Source organism: Gigantopelta aegis, chromosome 13 (assembly GCF_016097555.1).
Source record: "Gigantopelta aegis isolate Gae_Host chromosome 13, Gae_host_genome, whole genome shotgun sequence".
NCBI classification, from domain to species: domain Eukaryota; kingdom Metazoa; phylum Mollusca; class Gastropoda; order Neomphalida; family Peltospiridae; genus Gigantopelta; species Gigantopelta aegis.
Window position 1 is genome coordinate 6491162 of NC_054711.1, and position 27452 is coordinate 6518613.

Below are 27452 nucleotides of genomic sequence, written 5' to 3' on the forward strand. Positions count from 1 at the left end.
AGTAGCCCATGAAGTGGTGACAGTGGGTTTCCTCTCTCAGTATCTGTGTGGTCCTTAACCATATGTCTGACGCCATATAACTAAAATTACTAAACTTATTAAATACATTTTCTTGTTTAAAATGTTTAATGGTCACATATACAGATATGTATCAGGATTTAAACTGTCGTTTGCCAAATTGTCAAATAAGATTTAAAGTTGAATTAGGTGAATTTATGTCATTGCTATTAGTGTTTGGCATCCAGCTTAAATCCTATATGTATAATGTGATATAGCAAGCTCTGTTTTTGTTTTGTTTTTGTGTGTTAGTTATCTTGGTCATGGTGCCTGACTGAAATAAGTCTGCTTGTTAGTCACCTACTGGTCCAACCAGAGAGGTCTATCAGGGTTTCTGCCAAATGGGTATGGTGACATATCCAACATTTATTTGTTTAAGTTAACTTTTTGACAAAATTAATTACTCTCATCATTACTGTATATGATTTTCTTAACCCTAACTCTAAACTTCTTTCTGGCAGAAACACTGTCTATATATTTCATCTCCGTACTTTCTGTCTGTCTGTGTCTGTCTGTCTGTCTGTCTGTCTGTCTCTCTGTCTGTCTGTGTCCGTCTGTCTGTCTCTCTGTCTCTCTGTCTGTGTCTGTCTGTCTCTCTGTCTGTGTCTGTTTTTCTGTCTGTGTCTGTCTGTCTGTCTCTCTGTCTGTCTGTGTCTGTCTGTCTGTCTGTCTGAACCACATATAGTTTTCCTGACTTTTTGTTTTACAGTGTCTCAAGATATTGAGATGAAATTGTGTATATAGCTTTACTATGTACATTAACAGATCAAGTTTGACTTTCATGGCGATTTACCCATTTTTGACAAGAGTTATGGCCCTTGAACGTAGAAAATGTGAACATTTGTGGAGCCCAGTAGGGGACATGTATCGCTTTAACTGTACTGTCAGAATGCTTGGTTAGTAGGAGTTTCCTGTATGATGAAAGTGGGTTTCTTCTTTTGTCTCAACCAAGCATCACATAGCAGTATTTTACATTTTGATGAGATCACCTGAACAAAATATTCCTTTCCTTTCCTTGTAGGAAGATGTATTGGGTGGACGGACAGAAGACTTCGATATATGTCTCGGAGCTGAACGGAACAAACCGTCGCACTATACTGGATAAAGGGTTGCAGAAACCGAGAGCTCTGATTGTTGATCCATATGATGGGTGAGTGAAAATTTTGTTTAGGATATTCGTGTATAGAAAATATCAAATAACTAATGAATGAATAGGGCACGACCTGCCAGTATGCATAAAAAAGAAAAGAAGACTATTTAATAGAAGATCATTTAGTTAAAGTGTGCCATGTCATGTTTCTGATTAATGACCACTGCACCTGCTTGATATGGGTGTTTATCAGGGTTTTTTACATGCCCCAATACCAGTAAGGTTTCAGGGGTTTTTACATGCCCCTATACCAGTAAGGTTTCAGGGGTTTTTACATGCCCCAATACCAGTAAGGTTTCAGGGTTTTTTACATGCCCCAATACCAGTAAGGTTTCAGGGTTTTTTACATGCCCCAATACCAGTAAGGTTTCAGGGGCCCCAATTTTTCACATGCCCCAATACCAGTAAGGTTTCAGGGGTTTTTACATGCCCCAATACCAGTAAGGTTTCAGGGGTTTTTACATGCCCCAATACCAGTAAGGTTTCAGGGGTTTTTACATGCCCCTATACCAGTAAGGTTTCAGGGGTTTTTACATGCCCCTATACATGCCCCCCTATACCAGTAAGGTTTCAGGAGTTTTTACATGCCCCTATACCAGTAAGGTTTCAGGGTTTTTTACATGCCCCAATACCAGTAAGGTTTCAGGGGGTTTTACATGCCCCAATACCAGTAAGGTTTCAGGGTTTTTTACATGCCCCTATACCAGTAAGGTTTCAGGGGTTTTTACATGCCCCAATACCAGTAAGGTTTCAGGGTTTTTTACATGCCCCAATACCAGTAAGGTTTCAGGGGTTTTTACATGCCCCAATACCAGTAAGGTTTCAGGGGTTTTTACATGCCCCTATACCAGTAAGGTTTCAGGGGTTTTTACATGCCCCAATACCAGTAAGGTTTCAGGGTTTTTTACCCCCAATATACCAGTAAGGTTTCAGGGGTTTTTACATGCCCCAATACCAGTAAGGTTTCAGGGGTTTTTACATGCCCCTATACCAGTAAGGTTTCAGGGGTTTTTACATGCCCCAATACCAGTAAGGTTTCAGGGTTTTTTACATGCCCCAATACCAGTAAGGTTTCAGGGGTTTTTACATGCCCCAATACCAGTAAGGTTTCAGGGGCCCCTTTTTTCACATGCCCCTATACCAGTAAGGTTTCAGGGTTTTTTACATGCCCCAATACCAGTAAGGTTTCAGGGGTTTTACATGCCCCAATACCAGTAAGGTTTCAGGGTTTTTTACATGCCCCAATACCAGTAAGGTTTCAGGGGTTTTTACATGCCCCAATACCAGTAAGGTTTCAGGGTTTTTTACATGCCCCTATACCAGTACGGTTTCAGGGGTTTTTACATGCCCCAATACCAGTAAGGTTTCAGGGGTTTTTACATGCCCCAATACCAGTAAGGTTTCAGGGGTTTTTACATGCCCAATACCAGTAAGGTTTCAGGGGTTTTTACATGCCCCTATACCAGTAAGGTTTCAGGGGTTTTGAAACATGGCCATCCATCCCCAAGTTAATTAAAGGAAACATGTCACGTAACCTATATTTGGCACCAACCATGTACAATTAATTATAAATTGAATCACCTAAAAAAAACAATTCCAAAAAAATAATTACTTAAAATATCTCCATAAAAGAACCCCAGATATGAGCTCTTAGCGGAAATTGCCGATCTTTAATGAGCAGGGCAATCACAAGGTTCATGACGTCAGAGACGCGTCGGTTGATCTGAAAGCATTAGTCCGTACCACTCATAAAGAATCTAAGACTTGCACAGCTTACCAAAACAATGAGTGTTCGTTCGCAAAACGTTTTGCCGTATCAATTTGAGCTGTTAGTAAATGAAGAAAGACACACATTTACTTACAACAGTGATACTGAAGAAAAAACGGATAGCGAGTCGGAGGGTGGAGAAATCGATGGTGCCAGACCAGACCGGTCGACCAATTTACAGCCCGGAGCCCGAAAGTAACCCGGAGACAAAACCAAAACTCGGATGCTAATGCCGGGGTGTATACTGTTCATATTTAGCATAAAGATACACCTCGATAAGATGTATTTAAATATGTAAAAAATATAAATGTAGGACAAACATTTTTTTAATTTTTTTTTAGAAAATATCGCATTTTTCATGTTCGGGCTGTACATAATGAAATCTGTATGCACAGTGTAAACAAATGCTCTAATTTACAAGGCGCTTCATTTTCATTAACCTGACTTGTAAAACAACATAAATGACTTGAGAGTATAATCAACTTTTTAACTAAATATATTTCAATTTGCATCAATAGAACGAAATGGGGTTATAGTATTTTTCTCTCTTTAAAAAAAAGCAGCATATTATTAGGCCTATTGGTAGGGGCGTTAGAGTAAAAACGACCACTCACGATACCCATGTGATAATTTTCTTTTCTTTGGTACTACGTAATTGGTCAGTTTTGTAATTTTAGATGGAAAAGTCTACTTAATCAAAGGTTTTACAGCATTATTTATAGTAATTAGGCAGGGCAGCTGATAATGTCCATTAACATTGTACTATAGTCGCGACAGGTTACGCCACAATACCCTGTGATCTTAAAAAACTGGCAAGTATTTTGTATGTATGTCTAGACAGTGGTAAACACTTACCTGGTCGATACCCTGCAACATACACCTGCCAATCAGGAATCACATGTGCAGGCCACGGAAAGAAAGGACCAATTAACTAAAACAACACTACGATTCTCAAGTCAGCCTGTGGATGAAACATAATAGTTATTTCGACACCGACAGTAGTGGTTTATTTTGTATTGAACTTCGTGTTACTTTGGGGCTTCAGGCGATGAGGGACGTTTTTTTTTTTCAAACATATTTAAATACATCGTTCTGAGATGTATCCTCATGCCAAATCCTATGTTTGTATATGCCATATTTAATTAATTATTGACGTTTACTTCTTCGGACGGTGAATACAGATTTTGTTATGCAGACCTAACATGAAAAATCTCTTTCTTTTTTTTTTTTTTAAATCGACATTTTTGTTTTAACATATATAAATACATCATGCTGAGGTGTATCTTTGTGCCAGATATGTACAATGTACACCTCGGCATTCGCAACCGAGTACTGTTTTTGTCTCTAGGTAACGTTCGGGCTCCGGGCTGTAAATACTAAAATAGGCTGACACCAAAGTACTATGCGGTGTTGGTGTCCAATCTTTTGTTTTGCGATAAAATACATGCGTCTTTCTTCGGATACAATGCTTTGGAAAACCGTAAAAAGACAATCCCGATCGTTTAAACTGTTTATTTTAACACCCAAAGGCCGCGCAGTACGGCACTGCTGGACTGAAAAGATCGTAAGGCCCTTACTCCATATAAACAGTTAACAACTCTGACATCACTTCCCTTTTTTTCTGAACGCTCACGAATAAATATGCATAAGCACTCTGACGTATAGTTTCAGTACTGAGTGTATATTCTGGAAATAGCTCTACTCTGACGTATAGTTTCAGTACTGAGTGTATATTCTGGACCATAGCTCTACTCTGACGTATAGTTTCAGTACTGAGTGTATATTCTGGACGAATAGCTCTACTCTGACGTATAGTTTCAGTACTGAGTGTATATTCTGGACCAGAGCTCTACTCTGACGTATAGTTTCAGTACTGAGTGTATATTCTGGACCAATAGCTCTACTCTGACGTATAGTTTCAGTACTGAGTGTATATTCTGGACGAATAGCTCTACTCTGACGTATAGTTTCAGTACTGAGTGTATATTCTGGACGAATAGCTCTACTCTGACGTATAGTTTCAGTACTGAGTGTATATTCTGGACCAATAGCTCTACTCTGACGTATAGTTTCAGTACTGAGTGTATATTCTGGACCAATAGCTCTACTCTGACGTATAGTTTCAGTACTGAGTGTATATTCTGGACCAGTAGCTCTACTCTGACGTATAGTTTCAGTACTGAGTGTATATTCTCTGACGTATAGGTTCAGTACTGAGTGTATATTCTGGACCAGTAGCTCTACTCTGACGTATAGTTTCAGTACTGAGTGTATATTCTGGACGAATAGCTCTACTCTGACGTATAGTTTCAGTACTGAGTGTATATTCTGGATATCTCTCTGGATAGTTTCAGTACTGAGTGTATATTCTCTGACGTATAGTTTCAGTACTGAGTGTATATTCTGGACTAGCAGCTCTACTCTGACGTATAGTTTCAGTACTGAGTGTATATTCTGGACCAGCAGCTCTACTCTGACGTATAGTTTCAGTACTGAGTGTATATTCTGGACGAATAGCTCTACTCTGACGTATAGTTTCAGTACTGAGTGTATATTCTGGACTAGCAGCTCTACTCTGACGTATAGTTTCAGTACTGAGTGTATATTCTGGACCAGTAGCTCTACTCTGACGTATAGTTTCAGTACTGAGTGTATATTCTGGACGAATAGCTCTACTCTGACGTATAGTTTCAGTACTGAGTGTATATTCTGGACCAGTAGCTCTACTCTGACGTATAGTTTCAGTACTGAGTGTATATTCTGGACCAATAGCTCTACTCTGACGTATAGTTTCAGTACTGAGTGTATATTCTGGACGAATAGCTCTACTCTGACGTATAGTTTCAGTACTGAGTGTATATTCTGGACGCTCTACTCTGACGTATAGCTCTACTCTGACGTATAGTTTCAGTACTGAGTGTATATTCTGGACCAATAGCTCTACTCTGACGTATAGTTTCAGTACTGAGTGTATATTCTGGACGAATAGCTCTACTCTGACAGTATAGTTTCAGTAGCTCTACTCTGACTGTTTCAGTACTGTGTATATTCTGGACGAATAGCTCTACTCTGACGTATAGTTTCAGTACTGAGTGTATATTCTGGACGAATAGCTCTACTCTGACGTATAGTTTCAGTACTGAGTGTATATTCTGGACCAATAGCTCTACTCTGACGTATAGTTTCAGTACTGAGTGTATATTCTGGACGAATAGCTCTACTCTGACGTATAGTTTCAGTACTGAGTGTATATTCTGGACCAATAGCTCTACTCTGACGTATAGTTTCAGTACTGAGTGTATATTCTGGACGAATAGCTCTACTCTGACGTATAGTTTCAGTACTGAGTGTATATTCTGGACTGAATAGCTCTACTCTGACGTATAGTTTCAGTACTGAGTGTATATTCTGGACCAATAGCTCTACTCTGACGTATAGTTTCAGTACTGAGTGTATATTCTGGACCAATAGCTCTACTCTGACGTATAGTTTCAGTACTGAGTGTATATTCTGGACCAATAGCTCTACTCTGACGTATAGTTTCAGTACTGAGTGTATATTCTGGACGAATAGCTCTACTCTGACGTATAGTTTCAGTACTGAGTGTTCAGTACTGAGTGTATATTCTGGACGAATAGCTCTACTCTGACGTATAGTTTCAGTACTGAGTGTATATTCTGGACCAATAGCTCTACTCTGACGCTCTACTCTGACGTATAGTTTCAGTACTGAGTGTATATTCTGGACCAATAGCTCTACTCTGACGTATAGTTTCAGTACTGAGTGTATATTCTGGACCAATAGCTCTACTCTGACGTATAGTTTCAGTACTGAGTGTATATTCTGGACCAGTAGCTCTACTCTGACGTATAGTTTCAGTACTGAGTGTATATTCTGGACGACGTATAGCTCTACTCTGACGTATAGTTTCAGTACTGAGTGTATATTCTGGACCAGTAGCTCTACTCTGACGTATAGTTTCAGTACTGAGTGTATATTCTGGACCAATAGCTCTACTCTGACGTATAGTTTCAGTACTGAGTGTATATTCTGGACCAATAGCTCTAGCTCTACTCTGACGTATAGTTTCAGTACTGAGTGTATATTCTGGACCAATAGCTCTACTCTGACGTATAGTTTCAGTACTGAGTGTATATTCTGGACGAATAGCTCTACTCTGACGTATAGTTTCAGTACTGAGTGTATATTCTGGACCAGTAGCTCTACTCTGACGTATAGTTTCAGTACTGAGTGTATATTCTGGACCAATAGCTCTACTCTGACGTATAGTTTCAGTACTGAGTGTATATTCTGGACCAATAGCTCTACTCTGACGTATAGTTTCAGTACTGAGTGTATATTCTGGACGAATAGCTCTACTCTGACGTATAGTTTCAGTACTGAGTGTATATTCTGGACCAATAGCTCTACTCTGACGTATAGTTTCAGTACTGAGTGTATATTCTGGACGAATAGCTCTACTCTGACGTATAGTTTCAGTACTGAGTGTATATTCTGGACCAATAGCTCTACTCTGACGTATAGTTTCAGTACTGAGTGTATATTCTGGACCGAATAGCTCTACTCTGACGTATAGTTTCAGTACTGAGTGTATATTCTGGACTAGCAGCTCTACTCTGACGTATAGTTTCAGTACTGAGTGTATATTCTGGACGAATAGCTCTACTCTGACGTATAGTTTCAGTACTGAGTGTATATTCTGGACCAGTAGCTCTACTCTGACGTATAGTTTCAGTACTGAGTGTATATTCTGGACCAGCAGCTCTACTCTGACGTATAGTTTCAGTACTGAGTGTATATTCTGGACCAGTAGCTCTACTCTGACGTATAGTTTCAGTACTGAGTGTATATTCTGGACGAATAGCTCTACTCTGACGTATAGTTTCAGTACTGAGTGTATATTCTGGACTAGCAGCTCTACTCTGACGTATAGTTTCAGTACTGAGTGTATATTCTGGACGAATAGCTCTACTCTGACGTATAGTTTCAGTACTGAGTGTATATTCTGGACCAATAGCTCTACTCTGACGTATAGTTTCAGTACTGAGTGTATATTCTGTGACGTATAGTTTCAGCTCTACTCTGACGTATAGTTTCAGTACTGAGTGTATATTCTGGACCAATAGCTCTACTCTGACGTATAGTTTCAGTACTGAGTGTATATTCTGGACCAATAGCTCTACTCTGACGTATAGTTTCAGTACTGAGTGTATATTCTGGACCAGCAGCTCTACTCTGACGTATAGTTTCAGTACTGAGTGTATATTCTGGACCAATAGCTCTACTCTGACGTATAGTTTCAGTACTGAGTGTATATTCTGGACCAGTAGCTCTACTCTGACGTATAGTTTCAGTACTGAGTGTATATTCTGGACCAGCAGCTCTACTCTGACGTATAGTTTCAGTACTGAGTGTATATTCTGGACCAATAGCTCTACTCTGACGTATAGTTTCAGTACTGAGTGTATATTCTGGACCAATAGCTCTACTCTGACGTATAGTTTCAGTACTGAGTGTATATTCTGGACCAATAGCTCTACTCTGACGTATAGTTTCAGTACTGAGTGTATATTCTGGACCAGTAGCTCTACTCTGACGTATAGTTTCAGTACTGAGTGTATATTCTCTGACGTATAGGTTCAGTACTGAGTGTATATTCTGGACCAGTAGCTCTACTCTGACGTATAGTTTCAGTACTGAGTGTATATTCTGGACCAGTAGCTCCACACTGACGTATAGTTTCAGTACTGAGTGTATATTCTGGACCAATAGCTCTACTCTGACGTATAGTTTCAGTACTGAGTGTATATTCTGGACCAATAGCTCTACTCTGACGTATAGTTTCAGTACTGAGTGTATATTCTGGACCAATAGCTCTACTCTGACGTATAGTTTCAGTACTGAGTGTATATTCTGGACCAATAGCTCTACTCTGACGTATAGTTTCAGTACTGAGTGTATATTCTGGACCAATAGCTCTACTCTGACGTATAGTTTCAGTACTGAGTGTATATTCTGGACCAATAGCTCTACTCTGACGTATAGTTTCAGTACTGAGTGTATATTCTGGACCAATAGCTCTACTCTGACGTATAGTTTCAGTACTGAGTGTATATTCTGGACCAATAGCTCTACTCTGACGTATAGTTTCAGTACTGAGTGTATATTCTGGACCAATAGCTCTACTCTGACGTATAGTTTCAGTACTGAGTGTATATTCTGGACCAATAGCTCTACTCTGACGTATAGTTTCAGTACTGAGTGTATATTCTGGACCAAGCTAGCTCTACTCTGACGTATAGTTTCAGTACTGAGTGTATATTCTGGACCAATAGCTCTACTCTGACGTATAGTTTCAGTACTGAGTGTATATTCTGGACCAATAGCTCTACTCTGACGTATAGTTTCAGTACTGAGTGTATATTCTGGACCAATAGCTCTACTCTGACGTATAGTTTCAGTACTGAGTGTATATTCTGGACCAATAGCTCTACTCTGACGTATAGTTTCAGTACTGAGTGTATATTCTGGACCAATAGCTCTACTCTGACGTATAGTTTCAGTACTGAGTGTATATTCTGGACCAGTAGCTCTACTCTGACGTATAGTTTCAGTACTGAGTGTATATTCTGGACCAATAGCTCTACTCTGACGTATAGTTTCAGTACTGAGTGTATATTCTGGACGAATAGCTCTACTCTGACGTATAGTTTCAGTACTGAGTGTATATTCTGGACCAATAGCTCTACTCTGACGTATAGTTTCAGTACTGAGTGTATATTCTGGACCAATAGCTCTACTCTGACGTATAGTTTCAGTACTGAGTGTATATTCTGGACCAGTAGCTCTACTCTGACGTATAGTTTCAGTACTGAGTGTATATTCTGGACCAATAGCTCTACTCTGACGTATAGTTTCAGTACTGAGTGTATATTCTGGACCAATAGCTCTACTCTGACGTATAGTTTCAGTACTGAGTGTATATTCTGGACCAATAGCTCTACTCTGACGTATAGTTTCAGTACTGAGTGTATATTCTGGACCAATAGCTCTACTCTGACGTATAGTTTCAGTACTGAGTGTATATTCTGGACCAATAGCTCTACTCTGACGTATAGTTTCAGTACTGAGTGTATATTCTGGACCAATAGCTCTACTCTGACGTATAGTTTCAGTACTGAGTGTATATTCTGGACCAATAGCTCTACTCTGACGTATAGTTTCAGTACTGAGTGTATATTCTGGACCAATAGCTCTACTCTGACGTATAGTTTCAGTACTGAGTGTATATTCTGGACCAATAGCTCTACTCTGACGTATAGTTTCAGTACTGAGTGTATATTCTGGACCAATAGCTCTACTCTGACGTATAGTTTCAGTACTGAGTGTATATTCTGGACCAGTAGCTCTACTCTGACGTATAGTTTCAGTACTGAGTGTATATTCTGGACCAATAGCTCTACTAGCTCTACTCTGACGTATAGTTTCAGTACTGAGTGTATATTCTGGACCAATAGCTCTACTCTGACGTATAGTTTCAGTACTGAGTGTATATTCTGGACCAATAGCTCTACTCTGACGTATAGTTTCAGTACTGAGTGTATATTCTGGACCAGTAGCTCTACTCTGACGTATAGTTTCAGTACTGAGTGTATATTCTGGACCAGTAGCTCTACTCTGACGTATAGTTTCAGTACTGAGTGTATATTCTGGACCAGCAGCTCTAGCTCTACTCTGACGTATAGTTTCAGTACTGAGTGTATATTCTCTGACGTATAGTTTCAGTACTGAGTGTATATTCTGGACCAGTAGCTCTACTCTGACGTATAGTTTCAGTACTGAGTGTATATTCTGGACCAATAGCTCTACTCTGACGTATAGTTTCAGTACTGAGTGTATATTCTGGACCAATAGCTCTACTCTGACGTATCGTTCCATCCAGTGCTCCACAACTGGTGTAACAAAGGCCGTGGTATGTACTATCCTGTCTGTGGGATAATGCTAATAAAAGATCCCTTGCTGCTAATCGAAAAGAGTAGCCCATGAAGTGGCGACAGCGGGTTTCCTCTCTCTATCTGTGTGGTCCTTAACCATATGTCTGACACCATAGAACCGTAAACAAAATGTTTTGAGTGCGTTGTTAATTAAAACGTTTCCTTCCTTCCTTCCTTCCCATGGCTGAATGTATTGTGTTTGATTTGTCGCAGCTACTTGTACTGGACTGACTGGGGAACAAAGCCGTACATCGGTCGCATCGGCATGGATGGCAGCAATGTCTCTCTCGGCTACATCACCAAGAAGCTGGGCTGGCCCAACGCACTCACCATTGACTACGACATCCAGCGATTGTGGTGGGCAGATGCTCATCTCGACACGATAGAGTAAGTTGAAAAATTAGTTACAGAGTTTCGTTATTGAGGGGCGTGAGCTAGACAGCCTCAGTGTACACCCATAAATTAATTTTGAGGGTTCCAAACACCATACATTTTATTTGAACAAACAACACTTCCCTAATGCCAATTATTTTGAGGAGTGCAATATTTTCCCTCTGTTTAACATTTCCAGGAGTGTGATTTTTAAGTCCCTGGTTTTTCAAAATTGAAAGTGTGCAGACAGTTGTCTGCTGTGGAGGAATCTGACTCAGGTTGTGTAGCTTTTTGGTTGTGCTAGCACTAAGCAAATATGAATATTAATTAGAGCCACATTTTTTAATCAACATAATATTTTATTCTCTAGATCTATCAACCTGGATAGCTCTAACCGTCGAACGGTTCTGGAGAACTGTCCTCGCCAGTTCTCCTTGTCGATTAGGGGATAACCCTACTGTGTTTTCCAATTTGCAGATGTATATCGGTGGTTTTACTGTCACAAATTTAGTTTTATTGGCGATGCGTTAGCGGAGCCAATAAAACGGTAAATTTGCTACTGTAAAACCACCGATATACGTACGATATACGTACGCAAATTGGAAAACACAGAAGGGTAGATAATATCTCTATTCTAATTAAACTGCTTGCTGGTTGATTTTAAATAGAAAATTGTCACATTTGTAGTAAGAATAAGCCTATAAACGTCACCAGCTGGTGACGTCATTAGGCAGCTCATTAACAGACGATGGGTGGCCAGACAGCGGCCCGAACATAGGTGTGTAATTTAACATATTTAATCTGCTCCAATGATTAGATAATGACTAATAAAGAATAATATGTTCATTTCTGACATAAAAACTTCTCATTATTTAACGACTTCTGTACGTAATATGAATGCTACAGAAATTGTCTTTATGACGTCATTACAAAACAACCCTGTTCTTCGCTTAACTTATGACGTGTTTCTACCAGAAAATTTGCGATCAGTAAATTGTTAGCAGAGATCCAATCAGATTTGTTCTTACAAATGTGTTGAATTAGAATATTTGGTTGTGCTAGCACTAAGCAAATATGAATAATAATGAAATATTGAACCACATTTTCTAATGAACACAATATTTTATTCCCTAGATCTATCAACCTGGATGGCTCTAATCGCCAGACGGTACTAGAGAACTGTCCTCACCCGTTCTCCATGTCGATATTCGAAGAGACGCTGTACTGGACTGACTGGAACCACCTCACACTGGAATACGCCAACAAGTTCACGGGCAAGAACCACACCATTCTGCGCAACGTCACGCACCGCCCCATGGACATCCAGGTGTACCACCCGCTCAGACAGAAACCAGGTGAGATTTAGTCTGTCATAGAGATGCTGAGACGAAACAAAGTACAGTCTGTCATTAAAGAGACATTGGGTGAGGTTTAGTCCATCATAGGTACATCGGGTGAGGTTTAGTCCATCATAGATACATCGGGTGAGGTTTAGTCCATCATAGATACATCGGGTGAGGTTTAGTCCATCATAGAGATATTGGGCAAGGTTTAGTTCGTTATAGAGACATTGGGTGAGGATTAGTCCATCATAGAGACATGTGGTGAGGTTTAGTCCATCATAGAGACATCGGGTGAGGTTTAGTCCATCATAGAGACATCGGGTGAGGTTTAGTCCATCATAGAGACATCGGGTGAGGTTTAGTCTGTCATAGAGACAGAAACCAGAGAGCTATAGTCCATCATTAAGAAACTGGCAGAAACCACAGAGGTTTAGTCCATTATAGAGACTAAGACAGGAAGCAGGTGAGGTTTAGTCCATTATAAAGAGACCGAGTCACAAACCAAGTGAGGTTTAATTCATTATAAAGAGTGTGAGACACAAACAAGATGAGGTTTAGTCCATTGTTAAATGACTAAGATGAAACGAGAGAGATTTAGTACATCAGTACATGCTGGGAGTATTGTGCAACAAGCACTCCTGTTATTTTCTATTTCTTTCTCACCAGCTCCAAACCCATGTGGAACAAACAATGGCGGATGTTCTCACCTGTGCCTGCTGTCACCTAGCAACGCCAGCTACATCTGCTCATGTCCTGATTTCTTTGTCCTGACGCCGGACCAGAGAACCTGCATTGCCAACTGCAGCAATACGCAGTTCCGCTGCGGCATCACGGATGACAGGTGCATTCCGTTGCTATGGAAATGTGACGGCGAGAGGGATTGCCTTGATGGCAAGGATGAACCAGAAGATTGTCGTAAGTTTTTAAATTTTAAATTGGATTGGCTTTTCTAGGTTTTTTAAAATTAAGTCTTGTTTTTAGTAGGTTTTATTTATATATTCTGTAGATACCTACTGCTGCTATTGCTACTGTTGCTACAATAATTACTATTTCTATTTATTTATTTATTTATTTATAAATTTATAAATTAATTTTTTATTTTTACTTTTTTATTATAATTGTTTTGTTATTATTTATCATTTTTTAATTTGAAGCGGAGGTAGTTATACATTATTTACCTCTTATTGTTTTTTTTAAATTAAAATTTAAGTCCATGGTCATTAAAGTTTAGATGATGATGACTTCTTGTTGTTGTTTTCTAAGTACATGGTTACTAAATTTAGGGGATATATATTTCATTATTTTATTTTCTAATTCTTTGGTTACCAATGTTTACATGATATTTATCTTTTATCTTTTATTTTCTAATTCTGTCCTTACCAAAGTTAAGATATTTATTTTTGTTATACCCAGCAAAATAAATTAACAGCCAATAGAATTTGTTGGTAAGTTTTTGCCTAGTGTTAGATTTGCAAGTTTTGATAACACATTATTTCTAAACTTTGCTTGAGCAAATTTTGACAATTGATGCAATCTTTATACCCTTTGTATTACCGTAGTTTGACACTCAATAGCCGATGTATCTTTCATGCTGGAGTGTCATTAAACTTTCATTCATTCATTCATTCATTCGCTCATTCATTCATTCATTCATTCATTCATTCATTCATTCATTCATTCATTCATTTATATCTTTGTAAAACTGAAAAAACAGATGTATTTTGTACCATACATGTATATAAAAAAAAAAAGCTGAACATTTCTGGTTACCATTATTTACTTTATTTTTGTATCCTAGCGAAATCGAGCTGTCCCATGGGCCAGTTCCAGTGTAAGAATCGTAACTGTACATATTCGTTCCGCGTCTGTGACCTCGTCGACGACTGCGGGGATGGATCGGATGAACTCAACTGCGAAAGTCGGCCATGCGAGGCATGGCAGTTTAAGTGTGGCAACAACAAGTGTGTCCCGCGGCAGTGGCACTGCGATGGAGAGAATGACTGTGGGGATGGATCTGATGAAGTTGGTTGTGGTGAGTTGATGGGTTGGGATTTTGTTGATCTTCTGGAATCGATCCCCGTCGATAGGTTCATTAGGCTATTTCTCGTTCCAGCCAGTGCTCCACGACTGGTGTAACAAAAGCTGTGGTATGTACTATCCTGTCTGTGTGATGGTGCATATAAAAGATCCCTTGCTGCCAATCGAAAAGAGTAGCCCATGAAGTGGCGACAGTGGGTTTTCTCCCTCAATATATGTGTGGTCCTTATCCATATGTTCGACACCATATAACGATAAATAAAATGTGTTGAGTGTGTTGTTAAATAAAACATTTTCTTTCCTTGTTGATCTTTTCCTAATAGTTTCTGGGGGCAGTTGGTTGAGTGCTCGCCTGAGGTGCTTGCATCGCAGGATCGAACCACCATGATGGGTCCATTCAGCTGATTTGTTTTTTTCTTGTTCCAGTCAGTGCACCACAACTGGTCAAAGGCTGTGGTATTTGTTTTCCTGTCTGTGGGAAAGTGCATATAAATTATCAATTGCGGCATTAGAAACAATGTAGCAGGTTTCCTCACCAAATGTTTGCCATCAAATAGCCGATGATTAATTAATCAATGTTCTCTAGTGGTGTAGTTAAACTAAGCAAACCTTTTTAACTAATACATGTGGTTACTGATTAAACAAGGTGTTGAGGTGTCACTGAACAAACATTCCTTTCTTCACTAGCTGTCCGACATTACTTTTCCTTTTTAGTTGCCTACCACAGTTTTGTATCCATCCTTCTGTTTGTCCGTCCATCGGTCTGTCCCACATATAATTTTACGGAATATTGTATTGCAGTGCCTGATCAAGATACTGAATTGAAATTTTATGTTTTGCGTTATCAATACAATGTACAACTGGACAAAAAAAATAACTTCGACTTACACACAAGGCCGATGATTTCGTACTTGATATTTAGGGTAAAAAAACTAAGAGGTTGGCTTATACAAGGAGTTGGCAAATACATGGCCTCAGACCACAATTAATTTCGCTATATGTTTCTATATAGCCTTAGTGGCTATAACATTTTTATTAATATCAGCAGGCCCGTGAAGTTTTGTATGTACCTTTGCCTGCATGGGGGACACATACCCTGAAAAGGACAACCCCTGTTGTCCAGCTCTTTCTCCCAGCATATTGGTTTAAACAGACACACCCTCTAAACCAGGCCGGAGTACACCCATTTTACACAAAAGCACTACTTTTGCATGGGCCGGAATTACCACAAACAAGTCTTCAATGTCAACAAGTTACACATGTTTACAAACTACATGCTATCCCCTGTCACTTCAGTCAAACAGTTGCCACTTCATAGCTGTCTGCCATGAAATAATCACAGTCAAACAGCAGACTACTTGCGCGGTGAAACTTCCGGATTTTGGACAACCAAATGGGAAGATAACTGTAATCTGAGGCCTATCAGTCAATTTTTTCCCCTAAAAACTGGACCACACTAATGCATTCCAATGATATACATATTAAAGCAATGCTCGGTAAGTATCGGTATGTCACCTTTAAACTGAGAGTATACAGAGGCTGTGTTAAAACACCTACCACAGTGCCTTGCCATGGCCAATTTTAGCAATGGAAACTTGAGGGACACCAACTTCAAAATGTAATAACTTTATCAAATTTTGGAATTTCTTCATACAATGAGCAGCTATTTTTTCTTCTACATATGTTCTATCTGCACAGTGTTGTCTTGGAAAGATTTTGAAATATTTAAAGGAAAAAAAATCAATCATTAGATTTTACTTCATTTTTAATTAAATATTAAACTTAAATTTAAATTTTTGAAAAACTAAAAAATCTAAAACTGTAAAATTTTGCATTTTAGATATGATAAGTGGAGGCTTAGTAAAGATATGGTGACTGAATTCATGATACATTATTAGAAATGTGTCAGAGGGATGGTGAAAGTCACAAAATTGGGGCCATTTGCAACAAATGTTTACACACTAATTTCAGGGAAAATTAGACATGATAGGCCTCATATTCAATTTTGACCTGCTGTATTTAGTTAATCTACTTCATTTACTGTATTAGACATGTAGCCACTTTGTAAAAGGCAAAACAGTCCATATAAATGCATATTAATATGAATATGCCCTACAGATATTACTTAGGTATACACCATAATATTTTTGTTGTTGACGACAACTTTGAAAATGAAGATTTTGTTACAAAATGCTGATATAAATCCTACCAAGAGGTACTTGCACCATATTTTTCAGTTTCCAGTGATAACTGTTAACAAGTGTAGTCATGTGCCAGTGTCTGGGATACCTCAGTGTAGTATTTCTTGATTGGAAGGATGTTTGTAGTAATGACCACTGAATATGCATTATGGATTATTCTGCCATATGTATTACAAGCCAAATGTTAACCTTTTTGGCACATTTTCTGCAATAAACTTGACAAGTATACCAGCATCTGATTACTGAACACAATAAATACATTCAGACAGCATAGAATATTAGCCTATTAGATTTTCTAAGGATAAAAGACCATTTTTGAAAAATGACTGAAGTGTGTAATTTACATAAATGTAGGTGAAATGTATTATTAGAGTACTTAATCTTGTTAAAAACTGTATACTATTTATTTAAAGTGTTTAATTACATTTAGTAGTGATATATTCATTATATTTAGATCTTCTGTCCAATTGCAATAATTGAGAAACTCATTAAAATTCAATATGTAAAAAAAATTAAATCTCAATATTGACTAACAAAATCCAACTTTTGCTCTTTTTTACCAAATTATTAGCTCAAAACTGTTAAAAAATATTGCAACAACCTGTAGTAACATCAGAGGTCATTTTATGCTATTTTGGAGGATACTGAAATTTAAAAGTTGAAAATTTTAATTTTAATTTTTAATAAATTCAAAAAAAAATGTTTTTTAATTTAATAAATATTTAGAAAATAAATAAATTAGTTTTCATATTCCTTGTGGTATGCACAATCAGTCTGTGTAATTTCACCTCTCTGGTTATAATACTTTCATCAGAATCAAGCATTTAACCGGTGTAATGTGTGAACTATATCAGGCCTCAGACCACAATTAATTTCGCTATATGTTTCTATATAGCCTTAGTGGCTATAACATTTTTATTAATATCAGCAGGCCCGTGAAGTTTTGTATGTACCTTTGCCTGCATGGGGGACACATACCCTGAAAAGGACAACCCCTGTTGTCCAGCTCTTTCTCCCAGCATATTGGTTTAAACAGACACACCCTCTAAACCAGGCCGGAGTACACCCATTTTACACAAAAAGCACTACTTTTGCATGGGCCGGAATTACCACAAACAAGTCTTCAATGTCAACAAGTTACACATGTTTACAAACTACATGCTATCCCCTGTCACTTCAGTCAAACAGTTGCCACTTCATAGCTGTCTGCCATGAAATAATCACAGTCAAACAGCAGACTACTTGCGCGGTGAAACTTCCGGATTTTGGACAACCAAATGGGAAGATAACTGTAATCTGAGGCCACATGGCAATATACGGTATAGCTGTATCAGGTACTGTTATAAATCAAAATTCAGTTTTATGGCGATTTACCAATTTTTCACAAAGTTATGGCTGTTAATCTAAGGATATACATGTATATGTACTACAGTGTGTTGGGCCCACTAAGTAACTGACATGTATTCCTTTAGCAGGTCTCTTAAAATACATGTATATGTACTACAGTGTGTTGGGCCCACTAAGTAGCTGACATGTATTCCTTTAGCAGGTCTCTTAAAATACATGTATATGTACTACAGTGTGTTGGGCCCACTAAGTAGCTGACATGTATTCCTTTAGCAGGTCTCTTAAAATACATGTATATGTACTACAGTGTGTTGGGCCCACTAAGTAGCTGACATGTATTCCTTTAGCAGGTCTCTTAAAATGCTAAGGGTGGGACATAGCCCAGTGGTAAAGCGCTCGCTCGATGTGCAGTCGGTCTGGGATCGATCCCCGTCGGTGGACCCATTGGGCTATTTCTCGTTCCCACCAGTGCACGACTGGTATATCAAATGTGTCGTGGTATGTACTACCCTGTCTGTGGGTTGGTGCATATAAAAGATCCCTTGCTGCTAATCGAAGAGAGTAGCCCATGAAGTGGCGACAGTGGGTTTCTTCCCTCAATATCTGTGTGGTCCTTAACCATATGTCTGACGCAATATAACCATAAATAAAATGTGTTGAGTGTGTCGTTAAATAAAACATTTCATCCTTCTTAAAATGCTTGTTTGACATGAATAATAATTTTGTATGTGTACAGGTAATCACACATGCGGCACAAAACAATTCCAGTGCGACAATGGCCGATGTATTCCAGCATCGTGGAAATGTGACTTTGACGACGATTGTGGTGACAAGTCAGACGAAAAGGAAGAATTTGACTGTGGTAGGTAGTCAGTTTGAAAAAATTATTCAGTTGTTTGTCTTAGAGATATTAAATAATCTGGGGAAAATGCCTGCTTTGTTTTTGTTTAAATTGGTGCTACAAATGTTAATAACACATGGTACACTATGAACGACATAGCTAAATCTGCTATAACTAATTACCAGTTAAATATAGTGTAACTAATTGCCAGTTAAATATAGTGTAACTAATTGTCAGTTAAATATAGTGTAACTAATTGCCAGTTAAATATAGTGTAACTAATTGCCAGTTAAATATAGTGTAACTAATTGCCAGTTAAATATAGTGTAACTAATTGCCAGTTAAATATGGGTATAACTTATTGTTGGTTAACTATGATATGACTTTGTTCATAGAGTCACGCCCATGCCCTGTTGGGTGGTGGAAGTGTGAAACCAACTACCGCTGTGTTCCGAACTTCGCCCGTTGTGATGGCGATGACGATTGCCGTGACAACTCTGATGAGAAGGAAGAAAACTGTCCCGTGTGTCACCCGACGGGAGACTTCAAGTGTAAGAACCGCCGCTGTATCCCCAAACGTTGGCAGTGCGACTTCGACGATGACTGCGGTGACAACAGTGATGAAGAAATCGGCACCTGCAGTAAGTGTAGCAGCGAACGTTTTGTTTGTAAAACTTTTGTTTGATAAGCAGAAGTTGTTGATCTATTTAAAATTGAGTGGCAATTAACTCAGGGTTCGTAGCAGTGTCTTTAAATTCCTTGAAAGTGTTTGAATTTGAAAACAAATTTTTGTTTGGTTTTTGAAAGTCTTTGAATTGTAATAAAAGTGATGATATCTTTTACAGCTGCATGCATTTGGTATTTTCCAGTTACAAGGTTTAATCAGTCATGATGCATGTAAAAAAGCTCAATTCTTTGCCATGGACAGCAACGTAAATGAACTGATTTGGTATTTTTATCACATTCAATTGTCTTTGACCGCTGTGTAAAAGTCTTACAAAGTCTTTGAATTTGTTAGGTCTCTAAGGCTATGAACTCTGTTAACTGCTACCTGTATTTAATGTAGTTATAGAATTTACTACCTTGCTGGGCTGCTGGTGCTCTCTTGAACATGCCAGCACGGGCTACTCCCTCTGCCACTCACCACCAATCTTTTCCTTTACTGGACGGAGGAGCCGGCATAAGTCGACACCTATGTCCATGACAGGCGTGCACAACAACAGCTTTCTTTGAATGTGCACATTAAGCCCTATGACTTGACCTGGGGCCCGTTCCACGAAGTGATCTTAGCCCTAACATTACCTTAAGTGCATAGCTACCTATGAAGTTAAGTTGATCTTAGGGCTAAGATCGCTTCGTGGAACGGGGCCCTGAATAGTATCTCTCTCTGAACCTTGTATAGCGATATGGGACATGATATCCCAGCCTGAATCGACTCATTTTAAAATGTATACTGGTTTGAATAGTATCTCTCTCTGAACCTTGTATAGCGATATGGGACATGATATCCCAGCCTGAATCGACTCATTTTAAAATGTATACTGGTTTGAATAGTATCTCTCTCTGAACCTTGTATAGCGATATGGGACATGATATCCCAGCCTGAATCGACTCATTTTAAAATGTATACTGGTTTGAATAGTATCTCTCTCTGAACCTTGTATAGCGATATGGGACATGATATCCCAGCCTGAATCGACTCATTTTAAAATGTATACTGGTTTGAATAGTATCTCTCTCTGAACCTTGTATAGCGATATGGGACATGATATCCCAGCCTGAATCGACTCATTTTAAAATGTATACTGGTTTGAATAGTATCTCTCTCTGAACCTTGTATAGCGATATGGGACATGATATCCCAGCCTGAATCGACTCATTTTAAAATGTATACTGGTTTGAATAGTATCTCTCTCTGAACCTTGTATAGCGATATGGGACATGATATCCCAGCCTGAATCGACTCATTTTAAAATGTATACTGATGGAAAGAAATAAGGGAACACATGAAATTGTAGACCAAATTTAATTCACAACTAGTGTAGTGATATCTGTATTTCATACCAAGTTGTAATGTGGGACTGAATGTCTGTAGTGTTGAATGTGCTGCCTATATGTTCCCAGTCAACTTCTGACAATATGAATTGATTTTTGATGCAGTATATTTTTCTTTTTATCCTACTGCCCCCTTCCTTTTTTCTCCTTTGAATTCCATCTTATTTCTTATCCATCTGACATCAGTTCATTTCATTTCAACTTATTTTCATGCTTATATCCAATTAAGGTTCAAGCACACTGTCCTAGGCACACACCTCAGCTATCTGGGTTGTCTGTCCAGGACAGTGGGTTAGTGGTTAGTGAGAGAGAGAGAAGAGGGTGTAGTGGCCTTACACCTACCCATTGGGCTGTTAAGAACTCGCTCTGGGTTAGAGCCGGTACCGGGCTACGAACCCTGTACTTACCTGCCTGTAGTCCGATGGCTTAACCACTGCACCACCGAGGCCGCTCATCTGACATCTATTTTTTCACCTTCTTTTGTTGTTTACACCCACATCCCAGTCCTTGTAGTTGATATAAAAAAAAAAAAATTGGACTAGATTTTCAACTGTTTAATTTTTTAATATTATTATTTCTTTTCAACATCACCTGTCCTCATTATAAAACATGCATATTCAAACCAAAGAAATGGTTGTCGTGATCTGTCATCCCCATCAGTTTACTTTCTGAGGTAGAACATGTGCTGATCATTGTTTTGTTGTTACAGAATCGCTGTATCGTCAGTGTTCAGAGTCCGAGTTTCGGTGTAAGAACGAGAAGTGTATTCAGGGTCAGTGGCGATGTGACCATGACAACGACTGCGGTGATGGCTCTGATGAAGACCCTTCAATCTGCACCAGTATGTTACGTCTAGATATTAATATGAGCTGGGAGAGGGGTGGGGCACGTGGACCACTGGTAAAGTGCTCACAGTCAATCTTCTTACATCCTGCCTCCCCCACGTCAATTTTGAAACTAATTGCACCTCATAGTTTCTTGAGTAGTTGGGCACTTTTCAGTTATAACCATATAATGTAAGAAAATTGAACTGTTATAAATTAAAATATTAGTATTTAATGGATATCATGCACAGTGTTTTAAAGTTAGGTTTGGGGTGTTTTGGTTTTTGGGGGGTGTTTTGGTTTTTGGGGGGTGTTTTTGGTTTTTGGGGGGTGTTTTGGTTTTTGGGGGGTGTTTTGGTTTTTGGGGTTTGTTTTGGTTTTTGGGGGGTGTTTTGGTTTTTGGGGGGTGTTTCGGTTTTTGGGGGGTGTTTTGGTTTTTGCTCTAAGGCAGTGATCCTGGTTTTTACTGTTAACTTATTCATTACTTAAAACGTTTTATTTACATTGTCAATTTTGAAAAATTCAATGTATTTCTGAGCATATAAAAAAGTTTAGAATCTAGACCTAAATCTTCAATGATGTTACTTGGAATTTTATACAGTGATACAATTTGTATTTGTTGCCATTACAATTTTATGTCTGAAGTCTTCAGACTAGACTTTAAAAATGTTATAAGCATGGGGCTGGTGTTTGTTATAGCTCAAAATTAGTTGTACATTGGAAACTAGGCTAGAAACGTTATGGCTAAAGAGTGCCGATAGTCTATGATTGGTTTGCTTTGCTTTTCTGATAGAATATCACAACTGCACCATGGATGAGTTTGCGTGTGGAAGTGGTTACTGTATTCGACGGAGAAACCTCTGTGACGGGCAAAGGGATTGTCTGGATGCGTCTGATGAAGAAAAATGCCCTCCACGATTCCCAAAAGGACGTTTTTGTCCTCCAGGCAAATATCAGTGCAAAAATCATGTAGGTTATACTCGTTTCTTATTATTTGCTATTTCACAGATCTATTAGCACATAAAGACAAGATTTTAAAAAACTTTATAATTTTTTTCAAATTTTTTTATATCAGATTTGCGTTTCTAAGAACTGTTTGTTATTGCACTTAAAAACATACAATAGAAACCTTGCTTTATTTTCTGTATTTGTTTTCTAATTATCGTCTCCTCTTGAAAATGAGGAAAAAAATGAGCTATTACTTTTCCGACGATGGCAACAGCATCAAATTTTGTGTTCAGCTCCAACATTAAGTTTTTGATTTTAGATCAATTTCTCACAAGCTCTGTGTCCAAGATCAATGAAACTTGGTTTATAGTTTCATCTAAGAATGATCGTAAAAATGCATATAAAATACATTTATTTTTTTAATTTTAATTTTAATTTTGTTTTCGTATTATTATTTCTTTATTTACCAAATCAGTTTATGATCAATTAAACATTTGTTTCAGATTTGCATCTCCAAGAACTATCAGTGCGATGGTGATGACGATTGTGGCGATAACTCTGACGAGAGTCCGAACGTCTGTGCATCCGTCGACTGTCAGTCGAGCGACAAGTTCCGCTGTAACAACTTCAAGTGTATTCCGCGGTGGCGCGTGTGTGACCAGGTCGACAACTGCGGGGACGGATCAGACGAAAGCTCCACTGTTTGTAAGTTTTTGCCAAATGTCCATTCGACTCTACATTGTGCAGAAATACGGTTTTGATGGTGGACAAAAGCTCCACTGTTTGTAAGTTTTTGCCAAATGTCCATTCGACTCTACATTGTGCAGGAATACGGTTTTGATGGTGGACAAAAGCTCCACTGTTTGTAAGTTTTTGCCAACTATCCATTCGACTCTGCATTGTGCAGAGATACAATTTTGATGGTGGACGAAAGCTCCATCCTTCTATCCATTCACCCATCCATCCATCCATCCATCCACTTACTAATCTACAAATATATCTACTCACTTGTCATTAATCTACATGTCTCCATCTATACTGATACCAACACTGAACCCACCCATCTATCAGGCTTCCCTCGCCCTCTCCCTTTCCCCCTCTCCCTCTGCCCCCTCTCCCTCTCTCCCTCTCCCCATTCTCCCTCTCCCCCCTCTCCCATCAGCACATCCATCTTTCCATTGTGTATTCTCACGGATATTTAATTGCAATAAGGCCATAATAAAAATAAATCCTAAAATTTTATCACCACCTGCTCTGTGAATAAGTCCCACCCTTGTTTTGGGGACATAAACATGATACAAAATGGTAGCAAGATTAATATCCTATTTATTACCCATAATCGATCTTATTTTATATCACTCAATTCATTTGGTTGACGTTCCTGTAAGGTTGTAGTGCGCCAATCGATGACATCATTGTGTGACGTCGAAGTGTTACGTCCCACTTGGCATTCTAGTGGAATGTATCACTTTGATATGTACCAAGATATTTTTAACCATATGGGTAATAAGTAATTATATGTGGCATTTCCAGTGTCTTTAAAAAAATAATAATAATACTGCCCCTATTTTGAAAACAAAAATGGATAAAAACATAACATGTAAAAATGTAATTTGATGTGTTGATACTTCAGTGTAAAATTCAGACTGATTCTGTTGTTTGTTTTTGCAGGCACCACCAAGCCCCTGGTTTGCAGCAGTGACCAGTTTAAGTGTGTCAATGGTCTGTGCATAGACGGAAACAAGGTCTGCGACAACGTTGTCGACTGTGCTGATCAGTCAGATGAAACCGGTTGCCGTGAGTAACAGTGGTTGCCATGTGACCCGCATCTCTATTCTGATTGGTGATCAATTCAGGCCTTCAGATTTTACAGAACTGATCGATTCATGTAGCGTGTGTTGGTAAAATCACCAAACCGATTCATGTAGCGTGTGTTGGTAAAATCACCGAACTGATCGATTCATGTAGCGTGTGTCGGTAAAATCACCAAACCGATTCATGTAGCGTGTGTTGGTAAAATCACCGAACTGATCGATTCATGTAGCGTGTGTCGGTAAAATCACCAAACTGATCGATTCATGTAGCGTGTGTCGGTAAAATCACCGAACTGATCGATTCATGTAGCGTGTGTCGGTAAAATCACCGAACTGATCGATTCATGTAGCGTGTGTTGGTAAAATCACCGAACTGATCGATTCATGTAGCGTGTGTCGGTAAAATCACCAAACTGATCGATTCATGTAGCGTGTGTCGGTAAAATCACCGAACTGATCGATTCATGTAGCGTGTGTCGGTAAAATCACCAAACTGATCGATTCATGTAGCGTGTGTTGGTAAAATCACCGAACTGATCGATTCATGTAGCGTGTGTTGGTAAAATCACCAAACCGATTCATGTAGTGTGTGTCGGTAAAATCACCGAACTGATCAATTCATGTAGCGTGTGTCGGTAAAATCACAGAACTGATCGATTCATGTAGCGCGTGTCGGTAAAATCACCGAACTGATCAATTCATGTAGTGTGTGTCGGTAAAATCACCGAACTGATAGATTCATGTAGCGTGTGTTGGTAAAATCACCAAACCGATTCATGTAGCGTGTGTCGGTAAAATCACCGAACTGATCGATTCATGTAGCGTGTGTTGGTAAAATCACCAAACCGATTCATGTAGCGTGTGTTGGTAAAATCACCGAACTGATCGATTCATGTAGCGTGTGTTGGTAAAATCACCAAACCGATTCATGTAGTGTGTGTCGGTAAAATCACCGAACTGATCGATTCATGTAGCGTGTGTCGGTAAAATCACTGAACTGATCGATTCATGTAGCGTGTGTTGGTAAAATCACCAAACCGATTCATGTAGTGTGTGTCGATAAAATCACCGAACTGATCGATTCATGTAGCGTGTGTTGGTAAAATCACCGAACTGATCGATTCATGTAGCGTGTGTTGGTAAAATCACTGAACTGATCGATTCATGTAGCATGTGTCGGTAAAATCACTGAACTGATCGATTCATGTAGTGTGTGTCGGTAAAATCACCGAACTGATCTATTCATGTAGCGTGTGTTGGTAAAATCACAGAACTGATCAATTCATGTAGCGTGTGTTGGTAAAATCACCGAACCGAAAAAAAATTACCCATGATTATTATACTGAGAACAGCTATTCAATGAATATAATAATTATACATAATTATTATATAATTTTTTTTTTAAAACAGTTTTGTGCTGGGGTATTTTTAAACACTCATTCGCTGGTTCTATTTTGATTTGATTTTTATAGATTAATCTAACCTCTTACTCAAGTGCATCCCCCACCCCTCGCCAACAGCCAATTGAAGCTGATCTTCCAACGTGCTGGAAACTGGGTCGCATATATTTCTGGCTGTTCAACAATTACATAATGCTCTAGGGTAAAATAGGTGTCATGAAATTCATAACCAAAATGTTTGTCAGGGGTTAAATGTCATTTCCATAACAAGGTTTGTTATTGTCTTGCCTTTATGAAAGTAAAATAGTGAGATATGTTTATTGTATTACTTTTCCAACAGCGGCATCAACATTTGTGTTAAAGTTTTAACATTAAAGTTTAGTGTTTAGATCAGTTTCTCACAACCTATAAGTCCTAGGTCAGTAAAACTTGGTTTATAGTTGCATTTATGACTGTTCATCACAGCGTGTTAAAAAGGTTAATGGTAGGCGAGACATTTCATTCTGCAGAATTCTCACGAGGTAAATGTAAATATAACCAATAATGACCAGTCTGAACTACTAAAATTAAATGAAAACTACCACTAGTTCTCATTACAAAGAAAACAAAAACCTCTACAAAAACAGAAACCCCATAAAAAATGTTGGTCAAATCATAACATAGTGACAATTCAGTGGGAAGAAGTGATTTTAACTACAAAATGTATGGAAGGAAGGAAGGAAATGGGGTTTTTTAATGACGCACTCAGCACATTTTATTTATGGTTATATGGCGTCAGATCAAAATGTATGGAGGTAGGGGGTTCAAAAAATTCCTTACATTGTATTTGGCATTATGTAATTGTTAAACACCTTTTGTTTTAATATCTAATAATAATGTTATTACTAATTTCAGACAAGAGTTCCGGCCCCAGTAACTGTGGTGATAACAACGGTGGGTGTGAACACCAGTGTCAGAACTTAACATCAGGAGGCTATTACTGTTCATGTAATTCAGGCTTTACAGTGTCACAGTCAGACAGGAAATCTTGTGATGGTAATGTACTCAACGTATAATTACAAGTTAATAATTATATATGTCTTTCTGTTGTGCATCTGTCCAGCCAGGGCGAGACATAGCCCAGTGGTAAAGCGCTCGCTTGGTGCATGGTCGGTTTGGGATCGATCCCTGTCTGGTTTGATTTTTTTTTTTTTTTGTGTTAACAGTAAAGTTTGTTTTATTTAACGACGCCACTAGAGCACATTGATTTTTTTATCTTATCATCGACTATTGGACGTCAA

The 27452-nt window shown here is 38.6% G+C and overlaps 1 protein-coding gene across 1 annotated transcript in view; it reads left to right on the plus strand.

Annotated features, from left to right (window-relative positions):
- The window catches only part of LOC121387647 (low-density lipoprotein receptor-related protein 2-like), a 181602-nt gene that overhangs the window by 136736 nt on the left and 17414 nt on the right, over nt 1–27452 (plus strand). Inside the window, exons 59-70 of the mRNA XM_041518825.1 lie at nt 1079–1207; nt 11204–11377; nt 12497–12717; nt 13372–13620; nt 14504–14737; nt 19027–19152; nt 19527–19772; nt 21896–22027; nt 22804–22979; nt 23462–23663; nt 24630–24755; nt 27067–27207. Coding sequence (XP_041374759.1) covers nt 1079–1207; nt 11204–11377; nt 12497–12717; nt 13372–13620; nt 14504–14737; nt 19027–19152; nt 19527–19772; nt 21896–22027; nt 22804–22979; nt 23462–23663; nt 24630–24755; nt 27067–27207 — 2156 coding nt within the window. The remainder of the gene's footprint in view (nt 1–1078; nt 1208–11203; nt 11378–12496; nt 12718–13371; nt 13621–14503; nt 14738–19026; nt 19153–19526; nt 19773–21895; nt 22028–22803; nt 22980–23461; nt 23664–24629; nt 24756–27066; nt 27208–27452) is intronic.